At 42.2% G+C, this 11,035-nt stretch overlaps 1 protein-coding gene across 1 annotated transcript in view; it reads left to right on the forward strand.

The window, feature by feature from the left end:
- Positions 1 to 11,035, forward strand: part of ANKRD10 (ankyrin repeat domain 10) — a 32,880-nt gene that overhangs the window by 14,635 nt on the left and 7,210 nt on the right. The window contains 1 exon segment of the mRNA XM_009071695.1: positions 10,903 to 11,033. Within this exon segment, the coding sequence (XP_009069943.1) occupies positions 10,903 to 11,033 (131 nt within the window).

The raw sequence follows: 11,035 nt of genomic DNA on the forward strand, positions 1-11,035 counted from the left end.
GTGAAGGCAGCTCAGATTTCTGACAGGAATGTTTGGCTTTTTGTGGTGAGTGATCTGCCTGCACTTAAGACACTGTGCTCACGTTCACTGTGCAGTTTCCCTTCAGAAAGACTAGTGACTTTTTTCCCGTAAGGTGAAGTGTTCTGTTGCTATTCTGGCAGCAGAAACCAGTGCACAGTTAAGTCAGGTGTTGAAACCAAGAACCCCAAGTGCTAGGAAGTGGAACTTGGCCAGAGCACAGGTTACACACTGTGAGACAAACAAGGGTGCAGTATATTCCTGAGTGTGTTGGTTCCTATGGTCAGCCCAGGTGGTGGTGGTGGCTCTGATCTGTGCAGGTGCTGTGCTTCAGCTGTTGGCACTTTTTGCCTGGATGTGATGTTAGTTGCTCCACATTTACTCTAACTTGCTGTGCTGATTTAGGATTTGTTTGCTGATCTAGTTTGTGGCTTTTCAGTCAAGCTCTTCTAGTCTGTGTTTCAAGGTGTATCTCGTGGCATGGAGACTTAACACACCCTGGAGGAGCTTCATCAGCTGCAGCTTGTGCTTCTGGACCATTCTGTTCTGCTTGCTGCAGCTCATAGCTGAGAGATGGATTTTCTTCTAAATAGAGAGAAATTGTAAATTGGAAAAACTTTTTCATGGAGCTCATTTAAAGTGGTTTTATGCTCTTCAGCAGGTTCTTAATCCAGATCTTCTGGAGTGAGTCAGGACATCTTTTGCTTGAGTAAGGGCATCAAGGTATTTTTATCACAAAAAAAAAGTCTGCCTCTCTAATACAGGGAAAGTAATTAATCCATTTAATACCTTCAGTCCTTTCGTTCTTGATTTTTTTCCCCCCCTTTGGCACAAAAGTACTTTAAAATTAATTTACATCTTTTCTCCAGTTTTATTCCCAAGCTCTTCCTGTCCATGCATTTTGTACTAAAGGGCTTGAACTTTCTTCCCTGTGTGGCACATCTGAGAGAATCTTTCTTTCTTCATGCCCAGTTCTAAGCTATCACTGGGTTTCATTTCAGGTGGTATGTTGAGGAGAAGTAACATCATTTTATTTGCTGCTGGAGAGAGGCATCTTGGCAGAGTCTGTGTTGCAAGGTTGTTTTGTCTTCTCAAGTCAGTTGGCAGTGAACCTTCCCTCAGGAGTTTTCCATGACACTTTCTTCATGGTAAGCAACTTTAGCTGCAGTTCTGTCTCTAGAAACAGGAGAGCAGCAGCAATGATAGTTCCCATTTGCATGGAAATGTCTCTGTCAGGAACTCTGAGATTCCCTTGGGATTTCGAGTGGCTGCAGGACTAGAAAGATGCTTATTTGGAATTCCATTTTTGCCACTGATCTAGGAAATATTTATGTTCGTTTTAATAGAAAGGTCTTTTCTGTTACGCTGTATTGCAATCAAGAGTCAGATAGGTTGGAAAGGACCACAGTGGTCATCTGGTCCAACCTCCCTGCTCCAGCAGGGCCACCCTAGAGCACATGGCTCAGGGTTGTGTCCAGATGGGTCTGGAATATCTCCAGTGAGGGCGAATCTACGACCTCTCTGGGCAATCTGTTCAGTGACTGCACAGGAAAGAAGTTCTTCCTCATGTTCAGGTGGAACTTCCTGGGCATCAGTTTTTGCTGTTTCCTCTTATTTTCTTGGTTTACCCCCACTGAGCAGAGTCTGATCATCCTCTTGGCACTTCCCGTTCATGGAGCTGAATCCATTCCTGAGGTCCCTCCGAGTGTCTCTTCTCAAGGCTGAACAGCCACAACTCTCTCAGCCTTTCTCCATCACTGAGGTGCTCCAGTCCCTTCAGCATCTTTGCCACAGAGCTGCTCTCCAACAGGTCAGGACCTGCACTTGCCCTGGTCAAATCTCAGTTGGTTCTGCTCTGCCCATCCCTCCAGCCTGTTGAGGTCTCTCTGAAGGGCAGCACAGCCCTCTGAGCTATCACCACTGCTCCAATCAGACAGTTTGAAGAGTTACTATCGTCTTTCCTACCTTCCTTTTGTGAGTTGTGTTTAGGAATCCCTTCTTAGGTAATTGGTTCTGAAGCTAAAAACGTTGTTGATGCTGATACCAGGCCAGGACAGATAGGTCTGTATTGTTCAGGCAGAAATTTGCTTGGAAATGTCAGTACATCTTTATAACACAGATGTTCACTGAAAAGCAGTGTCCTGTTTGAAGTCTCTGTGAAAGCAAATAAATTGGAATACAGACTCAGCAATAAATCACCTGATGGTGATGCTTGTAGTGATTCTACCACTGCCTCCCGTGGTTAATGACTTCTCTCTTCTGCCAGCATTTCCCACCCAGAGTTGGAGTATCTAGGAGCTATTTTCAGCTGCAGAATTCCTAGTGAACCTTGATTGTTATGTGGCAGAAGTGGCTTCACAAAGAACCTCCTCCTGTCCCCTCTGCTCACCTTGCTACAGTTTTGGAGGATGCTCATAGAAACTCTGTTTGCAAAAGTCCCAAACCATCTCAGCTGCCAAATGCTTTGTTGTGAAATAAAAACTTGGCACCAACTTGTGCTTTTGTAGCTGCCCAGTATGTAATTCTGGCATGAACATTTGTAGCTGTCCCCAGCAGTGACAACACATCTGTTTAGTTAACAGTAATTTTCTCTCGGTATCTGAACAAAAAAAAAAAAGAGTTTGAAACTATTTCCTAACCTCTGTATTTGGACACCAAAGGGTTAAAACACTTAAAGTTTAGTATCTTAAAATCATTTTGCTGTAGAAATTTTAGCCTAGTTTACTGCTGTTTATGTAGGAAACGGGTTTTTTTTCTCACTGTGGGCGTTTTTAGTGTTCTGATCTTTATTTTTCTCTTTCTTCTTTACGTTTTGTTTTAATCCTTGTATCTGCTAATTTTTTTTGTATAGGAATAGCTACTAATTCTTTTGAGATACAACCTACTAAATTTAAAGTACTTGAAGCCATGAGTTGACCGGTAATTTTAATCCATTCTATATCCATTGCAGTGAAGAGCTTGACAAATTGGGTTCAGGGTGAACGTAATAAATTGCTTTTAAAGGCATAAAAGGCTTTAGTATCTTGTTGTTAAGGTGGTCACATGCTAATGGCTTTACCTAGTGATACTGTGCTACAGCACTTTGTGTATGTTAATGTACTTTTAAGCTTAATGTTGCCTGCAAATATGTGATCCCTTATGCTATAAGTTTCCTGTTTATGCACCATTGCCCGTTTTGAATCAAAGAGAAGATTCTGAAACTGTAAAAACTACACGTGTCGATGTTTTCCAGCTACGTAATTCGAATTGACTTGATTTTTTCAAGTAATCCTAGAAAGGGGGAGCATTCCATATAGAAACTGCTGAAACTGCCACAGGTGCTTCTCCGAAAACCTTACAGTTGTGGCATTGAATGTTCAGTATCGCTTCCTTTCTGCACACAAGGCATACTGTTGAGGTATTTGTTGCGGTGATTGGTTTTAACGCTAATCTAGGAATTCAGATATAGAATCTATAGATTTGCATGCTTTGCTTACCCTAATTTACAGTTATCTACAGTTGTTTTTTTATTTATTTTTTTTATTTGTAAACTAACAAAGTAGCTAAGTCGAGATCAGTAATTTTTAACAGCTGTTACATTGATGTACGGAAACTGTGGTTTATTTTCTTTCGATTGTCGCATGGCATTAACCAAAGCACAGAAAAGCTGGAGGTGCTGTAATCACTATCTCAAATTAAACATTCAGAAGGGGTTTGTTTGGTTTGGTTTTTGATTATTTTTTTTTTTTTACATATATCAATGTGGTTTTTGGTCCAAAAGATTGAATGTTGACTTTTTGTAGCAAAGGTTTGTTTCGGTTTTCAAGGTCTGTGACATTATAAGTGGAAGGCACAGTCTCTCAATATATTCCTTGAAGACAAATAGGAAGCTGCTTGGGGTTTTTTCCACCACTGAGGATGAAAAATGAACAGCTGAAACCACTTAGAAGCAATGTTTCCAACAGCAAATCCAATACAATTCAATGCAAGAAGCACAAGACTTCCTACAGATTCTTTTTATTCTTCCTACAGATCTCTCAAAGGGTAAATTTTGTGAGTTATCCTGAAGCAAATCTTGCACAAAGATACTCAGGTTTTAAACAGATCTTGGCTCAGAGTATTTCAAATGAATGTCTTGAAAACAGATAGGAAGCTGCTTGTCCTTTTTCCCACCACTGAGGATGAAAAATGAACAGCTGAGGCCACTGAGAGGCAATGGTTTTAGCAAATTCAGTATCATTGAGTGTGAGAAGCACAAGGTTTTGTTTTCTTTCTACAGATCTCTCAAAGGGTCAGTTTTCTGGGTTATCCTGAAGCAAATCTTGCTCAGAGTTACTCAGATTTAAACAGATCTTCACTTAGTCATAGTGGAAATGTCTTGATTACTCTTTGAGAGCTTTTTTCCCTCCCTTTACTGAACTTCTCAAAACAACAACTTGTGCTTGGATTGAAGTCATAAAAACATCCTCATAAGTAAAGCTAAGCTGGAAGTTATCTTCGTGTTCTGTACACCAACCCTGTGTGGTCAGATAACGCTTAGCTCTGTTGTTTTTACAGCGATTGAATTGCGCTCGCAGCCTTCAGTTTTCAGAGCATTCAGGAGGGAATCCCTAAACAATTCAGGAGGGAATCCCTAAACTTTCAGGAGGGAATGCCTAAACTTTTGGAAGGAAATCTCTAAGCATTTCAGGAGGGAATCTCTATAAACATTCAGGAGGGAATCTCTAAGTATTTCAGGAGGGAACCCCTAAACATTCAGGAGGGAACCCCTAAACTTTCAGAAAGGAATCCCTAAGTATTTCAGGAGGGAATCCCTGAACATTCTGAAGGGTATCCCTAAGCATTCAGGAGGGAATTCTAAACATTCAGAGAGGAATCCCCAAACATTGGGAAGGGAATCCCTAAGTATTTCAGGAGGGAATCCCTAAGCATTCAGGAGAGAATCCCTAACCCTGCTCCACCAGTGTCCCATGTGCAGCTGCCTTGGCTGGATCCCAGGACCCCCAGAGGAGCTGTGCCTGTGCAGTGGGAGGTCAGATGATGCCAAGCAGAGGATATTAATACAGAAATTCCTCTTCGTGCTGGAATCAGTAGGTTTGGAGACTGCCCATGGCCAGCACTTTATGGAAGAAGGAGAAGGTGTTACAGGACTGTTTTGAGCATTAGGTGTGTGAATAAAGGTGTGTGCAGAAGTCGGGAGGGTTCACCCAAAACATCAGTGCACACTGTGAGTTTATTTATGCAACACTTGTCACTGCAAAACAATTCAAGTGCATCTCAAGGAACTTCACAATCACCTACTTCTACTCATCCATATTCAACTTTCCTCATGGATTTTTCTCGATTTAGAATCACTTCTTAATACAAAAATGTATCTTTCCAGTTGCATTTGTCTGTCTTTTTCTTTGGAGTTAACATCTTGCCCTTTGAAGAAGCCAAGATGTCTTTGTTCCCAGCTCCTGGATTTTAGCCTACAAGAAGGCTAAGGGTAAACAATACTGTGCTTCAATATTCTGTTTCCAGTCGTAAGGATTACATGGAAACAGTGAATAAGCTGCAAAGCAAAAAACATGCTGCCAAGTGAAAGAAGTCTAACAGGACTCAGTTGTTTCTCAGATGCTTGAGCTGCTTTGGAAAGGATGCAAGGTATGTGTTTTCCAAACAGAGTGGATTGACTTTCCGGTGACACCAAAGCTGCACTTAGCCCTGGGCTGTGTTAAGTAAGGAATTTCTCTCCTGTTTGTCAGTTCAAGCCTTCAGTTACGTTCCTGTCTGGAGGAGGTGCCATAAAGGGAGTGATGTTTTCAGTGTCCTTTCTGCAGCTTTTCCTCCTGTTCCTGGAGCTGGACTGACTTCAGGTGTGTCTTCAACAACTGGAGAGAATGGGAATTAACTGGTTTGGATCCCAGCTGCCCACTTTGACAGTCACTAGGCCAGGCTTAGACAACACTCCCCCAGGTGAATGAATCCTGTTTAGCAAAGGCTGGTTAATCATAAGCCTCATGGAATTTTTCAAGGCTTACTCTGATTTCCTTACTTATGACTCTTCCATCCTTCCACACCTTCCTTGCTTCTTCCTTCTTGAGATCATCTTTGAAACATGCAGTCTACATAGTTTGCTGTTTGTCCTGTTTCAGCTGGACGGCCTCACTTAGAGAGAAACCTGGGAAAGAAACAAGCTGGTGCTCAAGTTTGGCATTTTGTCAGAGGGGAAAAAGCCAAGAACAACAACAAACCCTATAAACCAAAATGTGAAACCTGCAAGAAGTTTCCATACTGATTTTGAATCCTGAGCCAATGCAGTTACAGAAATAGAGTTGTCATGTTTGCTGCATGCTTAGCAGTGACAAAAGGAACAGCTTGCCTGAAGATTGAATGCCAAGCAGTGTGTTCTGAGCTGTTTTGGAAGCTGTTCAGCCATTTCAAGGCGTTCAGGGTAAAAGATCAAAGCTAGTACTGAAGGGATTTGTAACTGACTAAAAATGAGGAGGATGGGTGGAACAGAAGATTCTATTCCAAGGGACATGACATTTGAGGTAGTTCTGTCCATCTTCTCCAGTGGTTTACATTTTTTCCACTGTTTTTCCTTCACAGCCCAAGTCTCAAAGTTACTTTTCAGTTACAGTACCCTTTCCCTCTCCTTTAAGAGAAGTGAAGTCTCTTTCAAGGAACACCTAATAACTGAAATAGCTGAAAATTTACATGAATATAGTGAATATAGAGTTTTCTGTTTCTTGATATTTTTGACCATGCAGTCCGTGTCATGTGTAGTCTACTATAGCTGAATCATTCTTCAGTTGTTCTTCCTCCTTTTCACTTGATAGGTAATTCACAGGTAACTGCAGTACATAACTGGGTGTTCAGGCCCTGGAGTATTGCTCAGGGTGGAGTCACCATCCCTGAAAGTGTTGAAGAGGCATCTGGATCTGGCACTGGAGGATCTGGTTTAGGGTTTAGTGGTTCCAGCAGTGACAGGTTAAAGGTTGGACTGGATGATTTTAGAGGTCTCCTCCAACCTTGGTCGTTCTACAAGCCAGGGCTGACACAGGGCTAGAATATAAGAGGTTGAACTCTGAGTCTTCCATGTGGTTGGGACAGTGAACCATTTCCATTTTCATCCCTATAATCTAGTCTGTTTACAGGAATGACACTTACATTCTTAGCTCTTGGCTAAGCTGAGGGAGCTGCTTCATTTTCAGACACTGGCAGCATTTGAGGTCGACCACACACTGCAGAGTTAGTAATAGGTGTGTTCCCAGTTCCCTGGAACTGCTGCTGGAGCAGAGTGGCTCTGCTCCCAGGTCCTGGTTAGTGCTTCCAACGAATGTTCTAGGAGATGTCTTAGCTTTGTAAATCTTTCAGGTACTTCAGGGTCTGTGCAAGGACTGTAGCACGCTCTGTTTTTCTGTTGGCACTCAGACTCCTTCCAGTGACAGCAAAACTTCTAAGTCATTTTGGAAATCCATAAAACTATTCCAGTCTGGCAAAACTATGATAACTTGGTAAGAGCTTTTTCTGTCCTACTTTTTTCCTAGTTGAGTTAGCCATTTTTTCTTGGATTACTTCCATTGCTTTATGATAGACTAATACAGCACAGTTAGCTCTCACTGCCCTTTGTGTTCCTAGTGACAGATCTTTCCTTCTAAAGAAGGCTAGAAAAATCAGCTAAAGAAGTATGTCTTTTGTCTTTTTAGCCTGTTTTTCTGCAAAACTCATCAATTTTCTCTTTCCCATTAATACAGAACCATCAAGGTTGGAGGAGACCTCTAAGATCATCGAGTCCAACCATTAACCTGTCACTGCTGGAGCCCCTAAACCCTAAACCAGATCTGCCAGTGCCACATCCAGATGCCTCTTCAACACCTCCAGGGATGGTGACTCCACCACCTCCCTGGGCAATATCCCAGGGCCTCAACACCCTCACAGGGAAAACATTTCTCCTCACATCCAATCTGACTCTGACCTGGCTCAGCTCAAGGCCATTGCCTCTAGTCCTCTCCCTGCAGCCATGGCAGGACACACCAATATTGGCGTGCAAACCAGTTTAACTGAAATGTGAAAGTCTATCAAAGTCCCAGAACAATCAGGCTTTGATTAAAGTAATGGTCAGTGACAACTGGGTATAGAAAAGATTCTCAAATCCGTGTTCTCGCCGTGAGGGAGCAGAAAAAACTCACCTGTTATGTTCTCTTTCGCAGCACTTGACCAAACAGTGTCTAGAGTCATCTGGATCCTGTCAGCTCCTTCTATTTCTCTAAACGTTTTTGTCCTCTTTTGTTTCTTTACTAACTTCTGCAGACAGAAGTTCTCTTGAAATTGGCATTGGAATATTGCCCAGGGAGGTGGTGGAGTCACCATCCCTGGAGATGTTGAAGAGGTGTCTGGATGTGGCACTGGAGGGTTTAGTTTAGGGTTTAGTGGTTCCAGCAGTGACAGGTTAGTGGTTGGACTCGATGACCTTAGAGGTCTCCTCCAACCTTGATGGTTCTGTGAAACTGATAAGCTAAATTCAGACTTACACTTTGGGGTGTTTCTAAACTCTCAGGAGCAAGAATGGTTGCATCCAGTGGTTTTGAGTCCCTTGGAAACCTACACAGTGCTTTCAACATCCTTCTGCAGGACAGGTGCATCCTTGTCTACCTGTTACAGACTCATCTGTTCAGGATGGGGCAGATCTTAAAATAGCAGTTGTAAATCTGTCAAATTCTTAAGTTTGGGGTTGTTTTTTTGTTCCTGGGAAATGTAGTTGTTCTTTCCCAGAGTTTGATCATGGAGTCCTATACCATTGGATCTTGTCCATCTTTGAATGCCTCTGGGATCTTACATTGGCCTTCTTTTGGAGATGATGACTTAACTGTAGTCTTTCAGTCAGTTTTCCAAAGCAGCTCTTTTTCAGCAACATTTGCTAAGTAGCAGAGTTAGTGCCTCCTTGGAGTTTTATTAAATTAGGTGGTGATTCAATACCATATTGTTTTGGTCATTTTTATCCTTGCATAACTTTAATTTGCTGCTGCTTAGATTTCGTTTGCCGTCCTTTTGAGGCTCAGAGATTTAAAACAGATTTCAGGGAACTGAGCTCTGCTTCCTGATCTGTTGAAGTTTCTGTTCCTTAAGCTGCAGTTGCACTGTGTCACATCCATGTGCTGCACGAGTGAGTCAGGACTACTGACAGAGCATTGGGTGCTGCTTGACAGGGACCTCACTGGAGTTCTGCAGGGGGAAAGACTGACTGGATTTTGCAGAATCATAGAATTTTAGGGGTTGAAATGGACCTTAGATATCATCCAGTCCCAACTCCTGCCCTGGCCAGGGACACCTCCCACCACACCAGGTGTTCTGAAACCATAGGCTGCTCTCCAAGTGAGGAGAAGAGATATTTCAGCAGCTGTTACACTCTGAACTTTTATCCTGATGCCTGACTTGGTCACCTTTTGTTGGTGTTGCTCCCATTGGTGCTCTGCCTGCATTGGACAGTTCAGCACAGAACAGCTGATGGACTTTGCAGCTCTGAGTGTTCATAGCTCATACTTCCCCTTTGAGCTTTCAGTTCTTTGCCTAACTAGGTTTTTCAGTCTTCTGAAGCCTTACTTTCTAGACCATTCTTGGTTGCTGGTTGTCCAAGTAAGTGGTGACTTAATTTCATTCCATGCTGTGATGTTCCAACCCTGATCTAGCCCGATGGGTGTTGTGATTCTCCAGTACAGTCTGCCAAATACTTCATCCAGGAGTATCTCTTTCTGGGAACAGTCTTCCTGTAATGGTTTCTAAAGGGGGTTTTGTCTTATTTCTGTGGCAAATAAGTTGCAGTGATCTAGGAAGATCTGGGGTTGGTTCCTTGAGCAGGAGTGAGTTGTTTCCTACTTGCTGCGAGTTCCAACAGAATCAGGTCTATTAATCTTCTGAACCCTTACTCTGCTTCTGGGTTCTTAACTAATGGCATTGTCTAAACTACTGCAGGCAAGAAGCAAAACTTCAATTTTTTTACTAGTTACCTCTGTCTGGAAAGGCAGAAAAACATTAGGAAGGATTTATTGGCATCAAGTTTGGCCACTTCTGGCTCTCTTACCTCCTCATCTCTGCTCTTCCTTATGAAGTTAGCCTAACGTTCTCAGCACAAGACACGCTGTATGTTTGTGTAAATGCACATAATGCAGCACCTCTTCAAATTCAACTTCTCCGTGTCCTCCCCGATCTAATTTATTACCTCCTTGATGCATCAGAATATCCAGAATCCAGTGCTAATCTCATGCATGGAGAAGTCTTGGTTCAAACCAACAGAGCAAGTCCTTATGATGTCACACACTTTGAAATGAGAAACAAACCAGAAACAAAAGCATAAGCAAAGCATAACTAAGTATAGCATCTTTATCTACCTTACCTTTTCCTGTTTATGTATATATTTTGTTGTTAGGAAGACTAGTGATGTTGTTGTTACCTTAGAAACCAGAATGCCATGGACAATTGCCAAGTCATGTTAAGTTTATTTTGAGTATTTGATCTTTTGCTCAAGTTAAAGCTATAGATTGCAGAATAAACTGCAGCAGGTGGTAAAATTCAGCACTTACATTGGTCTGAAGTCTATGTAAAACCCAAATGCTTCAGACTGGTTTTGAATAAAGCCTTTTGAGAAGTTTAAATAGGAAGATGTAAAGGTTTAAGGCGCAATAGTCTATTGATTTTATTTGCAAGTGTTATTGTCTCCCAAATTTTGCTTAGAAGCCAGATATATGTGCAAAAAAAAAGAGCTCAGTTAGTTATTGAACTAAGATTGATAACTAATTTCTTAATGGCAATTTGCTAAGTGTATGTTCTCTCATCAGCAGCAGATAGATAGTCAGTAAGGGCAGCAGCAGCAGCAGGGCAGCCTGGCGAGCGAGTGTAATTCAGTGTCTTTGCATTGTACAGCTTGAGGAATGCCAGTGGCCTGACAGCAGCAGACCTTGCACATACCCAGGGCTTCCAAGAATGTGCCCAGTTTCTCTTGAACCTCCAGAACTGTCACCTGAATCGTTTCTATAGCAATGGCACCTTAAATGGG

The sequence above is a fragment of the Acanthisitta chloris genome, unplaced genomic scaffold, assembly GCF_000695815.1.
Source record: "Acanthisitta chloris isolate BGI_N310 unplaced genomic scaffold, ASM69581v1 scaffold9310, whole genome shotgun sequence".
NCBI lineage: Eukaryota > Metazoa > Chordata > Aves > Passeriformes > Acanthisittidae > Acanthisitta > Acanthisitta chloris.